Below are 12,966 nucleotides of genomic sequence, written 5' to 3'. Positions count from 1 at the left end.
ATCATCAAAAACGAGACAAAAACGCATACCTAATTGAGCTTACAAGCGTGGCCGAATGTTTAGCACAAAAATGGCTTCTTTCCCTTCTAAAATTCAGTGGATGGTAATGGAGGATAATGATAATTTTGTTTTGTTTATTTTTAACATTAATTACTATTTTACTTAATTAACCTTTATAAACTTTAATAATTACACAATTGCCAAGCCAACATCTTCCATTATCTCATTTATGGTCTATTTACCACTTAAGGACCTTTACTTTAATGTTCTATAGTATTAGACACCTTTAGCATATAGAACACAACTTTTACTCTTTATGCGATTTAGTCTTTTTTACTGAATTAAACATTCAAACAGTAATTTTTTTTTACGAAGCTTTCACACATATATAATCACACGCTATAAATACCAAAAATAATATTAAAATAATTTTTTAACCTCAAATTTGTGGTTCTGAAACTACTATTCCAATTTAACTAAAACCGAGCTGTTACAAGACTGATACCGCCTCAACATCGAGATGTGAAACACATCGTGAATACAGTCCAACTCTAGAGCTAGCTCCAATTGATAAGCGATCGGTTTCACACGCTTCAAAATTCGATACAACCCAATGAACCTTGGGCTCAACTTGCCCTTATGATCGAATCTCAGAACTTTCTTCCACGGAGAAACCTTAAGAAAAACAAAGTCACCCACAGAGTACTTGATATCTCTCCTCTTCAAATCCGCATAAGACTTTTGTCTATCAGAAGCCGCCTTCAGACGATCCCGAATTAGTCTAACCTTATCTTCAGTCTCAAAAACCAACTCAGGACCCAAAATCCGTTGCTCACCCAACTTAGTCCAACATAGCGGAGTACGACACTTATGAACTTACAGAGCCTCGTAAGGTGCCATTTGGATGCTAGATTGGAAATTGGTATTATAGGCGAACTCAGCTAGCAGTAAGAAATCCTCCAACCTACCTCCGAAATCTATTACACAACTCTGAAGTATATCCTCCACTATCTAAATCACCCTCTCAGATTGACCATCGGTCTGAGGATGGAATGCAATACTGAAGTCCAATCTAGAACCCAGAGCCTCGTACAATTTCTTCCAGAATCGAGCAGTGAAACAAGAATCTCTATAAAAAATTATCGAAACAGGAACCCCATGCAGTCTTACAATCTCGGAGATATAGAGCTTTGTTAACTTCTACAGAGAGTAGTTTATTTGAACTGGAATAAAATGAATGAACTTGGTCAATCGATCCACGATGACCCACACAGATTCCTTTTTAGTAGGTGTCAAGGGTAACACATTAACAAAGTCCATCGTCACTCGTTTCCATTTCCATTAGGGAATCTTAACAGGTTGTAGCAAACCCGAAGGCAACTGGTGCTCAGCCTTAACTTGCTGGCACGTTAGATAATGAGTCAGATTGTTGAAGCCCGAGTCAGAACAGACTTGAGCTTCTTGAAGCTCGATTGTTACGCATCTGTCCAGAAAAAAGGAACACCCTTGCGCAGAAGCTTAGTCGGAGAAGTTGCAATCAGAGAGAACCCTTCGACAAACTGCCTATAATAGCCCGCAAGACCCAGAAAACTGCGGATCTCAAATACATTCTTAGGCTGTTTCCAATCAAGCACAGCCTCAATCTTCCTAGGATCAGCTCGGATCCCTTTAATAGAAACCACGTGCCCCAGAAAAGTTACCTGTCGCAACCAGAACTCACACTTTCCCAACTTAGCGTAGAGCTGTTTCTGTCGGAGTATTTGAAACACTACTTTAAGATGCTCATCATGCTCGTCCTCAGTCTTAGAGTAAACCAGAATATGAACGATGAAGACCGCAACGAACTAGGAACATTCGTCAGATGGCTGAAAGAATCGGTTCATCAGATCCATAAATGCAGCCGGAGCATTCGTCAGATCGAAAGGCATAACTAGGAACTCATACTACTCATAACAAGTCCTAAATTCGTCTTATGAACATAAAATTCCTTAACTCTAAGCTAATGATACCCAAAACGGAGTTCAAATTTTGAAAACATAGAAGCCTTTTGGAATTGATCAAACAAATCGTTGATCCTCGGAAGTGAATATTTATTCTTTACAGTTAGCTTATTCAACTGCAGATAATCAATACACATCTTCATTATCTCATCCTTCTTCTTTACAAATAGAACTAGTGCCCCACAAAGAGACAAACTAGGGTAGATGAAACCACGATCTAAAAGCTCTTGAAGTTGAGCCTTAAGCTCCGTAAGCTCCTTTGGTACCATACGGTATGGAGTGATGGACACTAGAGTTGTATTCGGTAAAAGATTTATACCGAAATCAACCTCTCGATTCGAAGGTAAACCCAGTAGCTTCTCAAGAAAGACATCCAAAAAATTTCTCACTGTTTTGATATCCTCGATAAATGAGTCCCTAGAAACTGAAACATTGACGGAAGCCATACATGTCTCACACCCTTTTCGAACCAATTTTTTAGCTACAAGAGCGGAGATCACATTAGAAAGATAATCTCGATACTCACCGATCACAACCACTTCTTTATCTTCCACAGTTCTTAAAACAACCTTCTTAGTCACGTAATCCAAACTAACTCGGTGCTCAACTAACCAGTCTATCCCCAAGATTAAGTAAAACTCCCCAAATGGAACCTCCATCAAATTTTCTAGAAATACAGCCCCTTGCACTTTTAACAGAACATTCCTATAAAGACTATTAACCCGAACAGACTGCCCCAACAGACTTAGTGCAATTATCTCATTAGAAGTGCTCTAAACCAAAATCACCAGGTTTTCAGAAATAATACTAGTTACATAGAAGTGTGTAGAACCTATGTCTATCAGAGCAGTATAAGGTACATAAAAAAATAAAGAACATACCCGTGATAACACCAGGAGGGTTTCTATCCTCTCGACGTCGAACAACGTAAACTAGTACAAGCTACCTTTCCTCAATTTGACTAGAACCTCTGCCCGGTGCTCTCTGTCATCGGCTCATACCATTACCACCCCTAGCCGGTCCACAGCCCCTAGGTGGCTGCTGAACTGCCCTCTGAGACTGTATAGAACCCAGTCCTGAAGCTTGCATCTGATCAGCCTGCTGTGGACACTCTCTAATATGATGCTCCAAGGATCCACACATCAAACAAGTCCCTAACCTCCTCCAACACTCACCCGGATGGCGCCTACCACAACCCCCGCAAGGCTGAATCCCAATAGGAGCAACAGGAGCCCCCACTCTAATAGGCCCATCAGGTCTGGCCTGCTTCTTAGGCCTCTGAACAGAACTAGAGGGTTCTGAATCCCTCTTACTCTTGCCTCTTTCTTGGTCCCTATTTTGACGCTCCACGCGCTTAACTTTCTCGGCGATCTTCGCCTTATCAACCAGAACAACGAACTCTCACTCCCTCTGTGGAGCAATCAATACCCTCAAATTATCTCTCAAGCCGTCCTCAAAACGGACGCATTTCTCATACTCAGACGCCACCATGCCTCGAGTGTAGCGGCTCAACCTAAGAAACTCGACCTCATACTCGACCACGGATCTATCACCTTGCGTGAGATTCATGAACTTACACCTACGAGCATCTTCATAGCTCGCACCCACATACTTCCTTTAGAAATTAGTCTGAAAGAAGTCCTAGTTTAGATGATCCGGTTGAGTACCCTCCTCAACTGATAACCACTATTGATACACCTTGTCACAAAGCAAAGAAACTGCACCCTTAAGTTTCTGCTTAGGAGTACAATCAATATCGTTCATAATTCTCTCAGTGGCCTCCAACCAATACTCGGCCACAGTAGGGGCGACTCTAGTGACACCTCTAAACAATTTAGCTCCATTGGATCGGAGTGCTCAGTTACCGACCCAGGGCCCCCAGATCCAGAACGGGGTCTAGCGACCCTCTCCAATACCTTCAACATGGCTTGGAATAATGTGTCTTCCCCAATCGAACGACTTTGAGACCCAGTCTCAGTAGTAGGCAAAACCAGTGCCTCACTTGTGTCTAAATTTGGCATATTGCCCAGAGAAGAAGACTTAGCTCAAGCCCCCTACAGCTTCTACTGCGGTTACGAATACCATGTCCACAATTTTCACGAGCACTCATTGTGTATTTCAAAATTTATCTACATTATGAAATTTTATACATCAGTTCCAGTATTTATTAGTAGATATTTTATGCGTAAATTATCAGAAGTTCAGAAATTTTTTTAGAGGTTTTAGTCTCTAACTAACTCAGTACAGTTTTAGAAAGTACTAACTATAGTGTTTCCAGAGTATTCTGTCTAAGTTCAGAGATACTTATAGGATCGACGCCTGAGACTCGGTGTACCACATACTTTCTCAAATTATACAAATTATTAGAAAATTATTTCTTTTTGAAACAAAAATTTGAAACAAAAATTTGAAACCCAAAATTTATAGTCCGAGGTTTGTAACCTAGCTCTGATACCACTAAATGTAAGACCCTGAACCCGGCCCAAACGTTATAGCCGAATCTGAAGATGTCACAAAGAATGGGGTTTGAAAACGAAGCGTTACGTTAAATCATTTCAGCTTAATAACTCATATATGTTTATATCCATTGTTGAAAATGTTAATTTACAGCAGAAGTTATAGTAAACGTTATTTTCTTAAAATCCCATTCGTAAGTTTGGAAAACCTTTCTTTTAGTAAAAACTATATTTGTAAATAACTGTCGCAAATAAAGTATTAAATGAAAAATCCAAACCTCAGATATTAAACCAAACAGTCCGAAGGGTCTAATTAATACAAAACTCTAAAAATAATCCTTAAATAAATAAAACCTTTATTTAAACTTAGTTCATAGACTAGTGGTCACCGCGAGACTTTGCTGCACCAATCCGCCTAAGTCTATGGATTACCTTAATAGAACAGACAAACATAAGTGAGTTTACATAAACTCAATGTGTATCCCAATAGAAATAAACATGCTACACATACATAAATCACACGCAGAATCACATACACAGTCAGACTTAGATCCTTTACAGATTCAGATAACAGAAACAGATATGCAAAAAAGATGTACAGAATCCTACCCCCATCCTCTACACACCAACTCAGACCATCCCATCACACCATGTGGGGTTAAAAACACCCACCCAACCTTACACACCATATTGTGCCATTACGACACATGTCAGATAAAGTGCAGCCAAGCTACAAGAATATAAGTGATGATCGCTGTACAGAACACTTCCTCCACATATACAAAGCCCATCCCAATCAGATATATATCTATATTCAGAATTATCATACTTACATGTTCAATACAAATATCAAAAATATATATATCAGAATAATCAGAGCAGAATTTCAGACTAGCAAATCATATAGTTTTAGGGTTGGTTAGCCCTTATCGACCCTACGGTAGGCCCACAATCGATTAGAATGACCTGTGCGACCCTAGGGAAAATGTCAGAACTATGGGCCCACACACCCAACTTGGTGTAGCCCGTGTGACCCATACAGCCACACCTACACCAGCGTACGGCCACACCTACACCAGCACATGGCCGTGTCTTGGGCACGGCCACACCTTCGTCAGACACACAGCCGTGGCTCGAACGCTGCCAACCACATGGGCGACCACACGCCTGTATGGCGTCGATAGACTGCACTTATAGCTTTTACCAAAACTCGATTTTCTTGTGTAAGGGGTACACACCTTGTTTGTTTTTGCAGTGAAACAATCCCAAGACTCCTAAAACTAAAACAGATACGATAGCTCAAACACACTAGACGATAGGAGACACGTTTTAATCCCCTTGCACAACACCTTTGGGAAAATCAAGAATTGGAGAAGAAAAGTCAAAAGCTTTAGAAAGAGAAAAACAAAATAAAAATAAAATAAAAAGATTTAATTTAGCACTATCCCACTAGATCCACTAATCACCCAACCAACTCAAAATTCCAACTCCACCGAAACTCTATCACACAACCGAGCAAAAATAATACCCATGCTCGTACAGAGTTTCGAACACAAGACCTCCAACACACTAACTTCTTACCACTCGAACCAGTAGGCTCATTCTAATATGGATTAACTTACAATTTTATATAAGTCCACTCAACAAGGATAAGGCTTGGATCTAAAAAACAAATTTTTTCCAATACTAGGACTTGAACCCAATACCTCATATACACACCCAGAACACTTAACCATTAAAGCAAATACATAGTTTTGTCAAATTTCACAATTACAGACTTAAATTATTCAGGGCGTTACAAACTTAGATAACATATATTCTATTTATGCTAATTTTTATTCTTTTATACTTGTTTTATTTATTATCAATAAAAAAATCAAATTTAATTGTTTACATAAGTATTATTCTAGTGATTGGCTTAATAAGGTTCCAAATTGCCTTCCTCTAGATAAAGATGTAGAAATCTCAGAGGAAAGGAATAAGTTCTAAAGAAGAAATTTTTCTTCTGCTGAAGAAAGAAAGATGACTTTCCAAAAGTTTTCAAGATTTTCGGGTGCACTAGATGTTTTTGGTTCATTTGATTCACTATAGGATAGATGGCTTTTGGATCCCAAGTCTTGGTGGTTAGTTCATGGGGCTTCAATACCTTTGCTCCAAAACTTAGCTTTAAAACTTCTTGGACAACCTTCATCATCATCTCTTTGTAAAAGGAATTGGAATACATATTTGTTTGTCCATTCCATGAGAAGAAACAAGATTGATCCTCAACGTGTCAAGATTTAGTATTTGTGCATACTAATTTTCGATTACTTTCCAGAAATATTTTTCATTATAAAGAATGAGAGAACAAGATATGGGATATTAGAGGTAATGTATTTGACTCATTTGAAGGAGTTGGAGTTCTTGAAGGTGCTAGCTTATCTCTTAATGAATCGAATATTGAGATGATAAATTTTGCCAATGAAGAAGAAGATATGGAAAATGCTAATGCTATGAATTGAACTAGAAGATTGCTTCTTTTTTTTTCTTTTTTTTTGTACAAGACTTCTTAGGGATATAGGTTGAACTTCAAATTTAGATTTGATATGGTATGTTTTGTATAATGAACTTGGAAAATGTATTACTATATTTTGTCATATTTTATGTAATGACAAGAGAGCTTAATGAAAAAGAATTGATTATATATTAATAAAATATAAATATTCTCATTTACAATAAGTATTTTAACATAAAAAATATTTTTTATTATCGTACCCTGTTGCATTTGTGTCCTCATTTTTTTAAAATTACCGTGTCACTGTGTCCGTATCGTGTCGTACTCATATTGCGTGTCCATGTTCGTGCTTCATGCTCATGGTTCAAAACACAGTTGTGGTAAATAACCCTTTTCGTGACAACCATATTTGAATTTCCAATCAGAACTACTTTTTTAACTCAATTCAATTGGTTTTTGTCGAGTTGACTCAGGTATGTTATTACCTTGCCTTAATGGTTCCTTACTAGAACTATGGTGGTTCATTAAATCATCTTTTTTTTTACCATTCGTTGAAATAATGACGACCACCACGAAAAACACCACGGTCACTAGTGTCACAATGGAGACAACCACCATGACATTTGAAGAAGAAAAAGAATTTTATTCTTCTTGTTTTTCATTTTCTTGTTGAACTTTTCCTGAATCAGCTTTATCACAATGTTTCTCTTATGGTTTCCTACAAAGTTCATTGTTACCTTCAAATAAAAAAGTATTAAATTTTGAAAAACTTTATGGGATTTTACCATCGAGTTTATTACCGTTTAAATCTAGTGATTTTATCACATCTGGGTATTTTAACGATGGAATTTTCTTAGAAAATCGTTTAAATCCAGTGGGGAGTGGGGAATGGGGAAAAGGACGAGGTGAAGGGAATTTTTATTTTACTTAATAATAATATAATTATATTTATTTAATATAAATATAAATATAAATATAATATTTAAATTTATTATATATATTTTAAAAATATTTATTTTTATATATTTATTTGAAGTTTTTAGAATTAGGATCAAATTAAGACCATTTGTAAAAGTTGAGGGCTAAATTTATTATTATATCACTTTATAGCTACCACGTCAGCTTGCCATTTGTTTTTTTAACGAGAGTGATCAAAATGACTGAAATATGTAACATGGGTGCTTAAATTACAAACTTTTTATTTTGAGTGCCTAAAATAAAAAATAATAATTGGGTGACTATTTGTGTAGTTAACCCTAATAAAAATTATCACAATACCAATTCTCCTTTTATAATTTTTTTTTCAAGTTAGCTTTTTCATTCAAAAAGGTCTTTTAGGCAACAACTCCTTAACTTTCACCCATAGAATCTACTTTTTTTTTCTCATTTGATAGTAAAGTAGGTTTAACAAGCTTGTCCCAAGCATAGGTAGTAAATCTATAGACAACTTCTCAAGTCTAATATTTTTGAAGTCCTAAAGTAACAATCGTAAATAATGTTATCTTGGTTTTCACAATCAATTATTAAGTAAAAATGTTACATTAACAAAGTAATTAGTTTGGAAATGTTGATGGTACTAGGTAGTGTAATCTTTCTTTGTTGCCAACATAATCCTTTGTATCACCAAGCACTACAACACTTAAGATTTTTAGTGTTAATATAGTTGTGATATAAATAATTTTGTCACAAATTTTCGATTATTTGTGAAGCATTTTTTATGTAATACTAATAAAATATGTAATTGTGATTTATGAATATTTAGTCACTTTAATGACACTAGGTGTGACGATTTAAATTATATTGCAAGTAAAATTATAAGTGTGTAATTGTTTCCAAATCCATTGGTCACTATCAATTCGTCACTAATGAAATGCTAAAAGTTTGCGTTAAGTTATTTTTGTCAGGAAATAATGTAATAATGACATCAAATCTAGTAGTCACTATTATTTATCATTATTGTGATAATACAAGTTTTTGTCACTATAAATTTTACTTTCTATAATGATGTATGTGTGATGGTTTAAATTACATCACAAGTAAATCATCACTATAAGTATATAATTGTTACCAAATCATTGGTCATTACCAATTTGTCACAAAAAAAATGCTCAAATTGTCACTAAGTTCTTTTTTTCTCGGAAAATGATGTAATAGTAACAAGATATTAGGTAATCACTATTATTAATCATTTTTGAGACCATACCATTTTCTTTCACTATAAAATTTATTTTTTTATGAAGTAATTATGACGGTTGAAATTCCTTCACACGTAAATTGTCACGTATATTTAGAACCAAATTAAACTCTCACTAATAATGCCACCGTCGCCGTTGTCGTTTGTCGATTGGGTACTACCAAGCTTCTTCTCTTCCTATCCCTTCTTTATCTATTAATTTGGATACCAAAATATATAACACCCCTAACTCGCCACTGTTGCCAGATTTGGGGTCACGGAGTATTACGATAACATTACAAACATTAACATTTCATACGATAATCATTCAATCATGATTACAATTAATCAATCACATTCCATTCATAAGCTTTAATACATTTACGGACCTTAAAATGAGTCTATGAGGCCCTAAAAATAGATTGAAAACATTTCGGGATCAAATCGTAACAAAATAGGAAAGTTGGGAAAAATTGAAAATTTTTGGAAACTAGGGACACACGGCCATGTGACTAAGCCGTGTGAAATGCCCCAGACCGTGTGAATTTCGAAATCAGAACACACAGTAGTGTCCTAGCCCTTGTCTCTACCTGTGTAACTCACTGACTTGAGACACACGGCCGTGTCCCAGCCCGTGTAACGCGCTGACTTAGGTCACACGGCCGTGTCGCAGGCCATGTGTCATCCCGTGTGGAAACTACACTTATACTATTATTTTTTACGCTAAGGGCACATGCCCATATGTGACACACGGCCATGTGACAGACCGTGTCTCAGGCCATGTGTAGTTAAATGTACCTTAAAACTCAAGTTTACCAATTTGTGCTTTCTTAAAAACTAAGCAACCAATTCATCAATCACTTAATCTATTCAAAACACAATTAAACATGCTCAAAACATGCCAAAACAGTCATCTTAAGTGCCTAACCAATGTGTCCTCATTGACACCACATTTAATTCATCTATCACCTAACCAATATGTCATTCATAGGCACCTTAAACAAAGTTCAATTATTGAAATAAGTGAGATAAGTAGATACATATCTTATACTAAGCACTCACAAACAAATATCAACCAAATGACCTAATGAATAAACCTTCTTCTATTTCTAAATCAAATACATCAATAGTGTAATACCAAAGTGGCCAATTCACTAGAACAAACACTACGTGGAAACATTTATATACAACCATGTTTATAGTAACTCATCATTTATAACTTATAGGGCTACATTCACTAGGATTCACTAAAACAAAATATCAATATTTCAATATTGACATCCTAGGTACATGCTAAGACTCAAAAAGAAATACATCACCAACATTGAGTACGGGATTTGTCGTGGATGCTGAGTTGTAGAATAACAATAATTACCTAACCTATAGACAAGTGAAAATTTAAACAATAAGCAACTCATGTTCTCAAAAGATCCCACTTACAACTATTAACCAAAAGTTTACCATAATTCTCATAGAATCATATTCATAACATCATTTAAATACAAATATCATGACATGAATTTTCACACATTACTGATTGTATCATCCAATAAATGTCACCCGATGCCTAATGGTCAGACCATAATTTGCACCCAACGCTAGTCGTTTAACTCGACAAGATTATTTTTGTGCCAAGCACTAGTCGAACAAGCCGACAAAGATTTATGCCTAGCACTAATCGGATAACCGATGATGGTTGTGCCCAACACTAGTCAGATAAACTGATAGAAGTTACGCCCAGCGCAAGTTGGATATATCAACGAATATGATAATGTGCCCAGCACTTGTCAGGTAAAATGACAACAGTTGTGCTCCGAGCTAGTTGGATAACCGACGATGGTTGTGCCTAGCATTAGTCGAATGAATCGACAAGAATTATACCATTGCAAATCCATAATGTCATATACATAATTCAATATACCTTTCATAATTCCATATCACATTTATCTCCATTGACTACAAAATATTCATTGTTTAATTATAACGTCCTAGTTTTTTGGGTTAGAAGTTTTGAGATTTATAGGTAGGGTCAGTGGCTAGATTGGGCATTTGAGTTTGCTTTCGCGTACTAGTGTCAGAATGGGCTGCTGGTCTAGTGGTTGGTTATGTATTAGTTTAGTTTGAGGTCTCGGGTTTGAATCTCTAGGTGTGTTAGTAGGGAATTATTTTTGCACTTTCTATTTCTTTTGAGTTAAAGATAGCTATTAATTTTTAACTTTATTTTTGTTATTTTGATTGGTATTTTTTTTATTATCTTCATTTTTGGTAAAAATGTTAGCACGTTCTCTTCTTTTTCTCCCTGGACGTTCCGTTCATCTCCCTTTTTGGATTTTTTCAATTGAGAGATTTTTTTCTTTTTATTTCCTCTGTTGGTTCCCAAATTAATTTTGGGTTAAACGTTGTTGATCGGTGAGTCTCTAAATTTCCTTGGAGAGCAAATCAAATGATTCGAGTGCTTATCTCACAAATAAGGTGTGGGTTTCGAACCTCTTCTCTTTTATTTTTTATTTTTAATTTAATTTTGTAGTATTTGATAATCTCGAGTGTGTACTGAATTGGGTATTGGTATCGAATTGCTGTGAAATTCGGCATCTGGTGTGTGTGTTTTAAACTGCTTATTTTTTACATGAAATTGTTGTTGAATCTAAAGGATTTCTATAATATTCTGTTGTTTAAAGAGTGGTTAATCACTGGGGTTTGTTCTGATGTCACAAAATCGAGCTTTTAGTCAATTTCGGTGTGGTTTCGTGACCACAAGGGTGGCCACACGGGCATATGCCCCCACACAGGTGATTTACATGGTCATGTACAATTGGAAATTAGGGTTTCTGGGCTAATTTGGGTGCCAAACGATCGAGTGGCTGATTTGGAGAAATTTGTCGAGTTTTACACGATCGTGTCCCCTGGCACATGGGCGTGTGTGTTTGAGAATTAGGGATTTAGTTGTTTCGTGTCACACAGTCGTATTACTAATTTGGGGATTTAGGGATCCCACACAGGCATGTGAGACCCTCTCATGGCTGTGTCTGCCCTGCACTCTATTTTAGTACAATCGGATAGAAACTTACACGGTCAAATCATGTGGGCGTGTGCCACCTTCCACACGAACGTGTGCCCCTCCACATGGGCGTGTTCAACCCTCACACGGCCTATGCATTTTCACACGACCGAAGCACACGGCCGTGTGGCCTGACCTCAAGAAATTTTGTTCTGTATCAACTTAAAGCTTGATTGTGATTCTGTGTGTTCTGGCCCTAGCTAAGTCTTAACAAGCGTGATTGCGACTTTGATTCGGCCTAGATTTGTGTGGGTTATATAGATATACCTTTATTTAAGCAGATTGTGTGATTGTTACTTGAGGTTACTATGCACTTAATTTTGAATCCAGGTAGCTAAATGTACACAATTCTGGTTCTGAGTGATTGGTGTGTGAGTGGTTGTGTGTGGTGCGTATTCTGTGACTGTACGAGAATTTTGTAATTGTTTGACTGGATGTGAGTTTCCATGTCCGAATGACTGTCTAAAAATTTTGTATTTTGATTCTGTACATCTGTCTGCATACATGCATTTGCATAAAACTTTTGGGGTTTTAGTTATGAAGAGAAGTAAGACTGATTCTGATCTAATCTTGCAGTTTACTATAACTTATTCATACAGCGGTTTACTGCACTGTACCACACGTACATCATCTTTGCTGCGTGCCATTATTTGATCTAGCAGTTTAACTGCAACATGTCTGTACAGTGGATTACCGCGTTGCACTGTACTGCATATACGCTAGCCCTGCTACACATTAATATTTTAATGGCTTAGTTTACATAATGGTGTGTAGGGTTGGATGGG

General features: G+C 36.5%; 1 protein-coding gene across 1 annotated transcript; it reads right to left on the bottom strand.

Annotated features, from left to right (window-relative positions):
• Window positions 1–1,475: 1,475 nt before the first annotated feature.
• LOC107899870 (uncharacterized) lies at window positions 1,476–4,021 on the bottom strand. The gene is made up of 5 exons (XM_016825613.1): window positions 3,870–4,021; window positions 3,429–3,615; window positions 3,051–3,377; window positions 2,102–2,773; window positions 1,476–1,844 (listed from the first exon to the last, which is right to left on the bottom strand). Exons 1-5 carry the CDS (start codon window positions 4,019–4,021, stop codon window positions 1,476–1,478), a joined length of 1,707 nt encoding a protein of 568 aa, XP_016681102.1.
• Between the last annotated feature and the right edge of the window lie 8,945 nt (window positions 4,022–12,966).

The sequence above is a fragment of the Gossypium hirsutum genome, chromosome D06 (genome assembly GCF_007990345.1).
Source record: "Gossypium hirsutum isolate 1008001.06 chromosome D06, Gossypium_hirsutum_v2.1, whole genome shotgun sequence".
NCBI classification, from domain to species: Eukaryota; Viridiplantae; Streptophyta; class Magnoliopsida; order Malvales; family Malvaceae; genus Gossypium; species Gossypium hirsutum.
The sequence above is the reverse complement of the archived record's forward strand: the minus strand, read 5'-3'. Positions and strand labels throughout refer to the sequence as shown.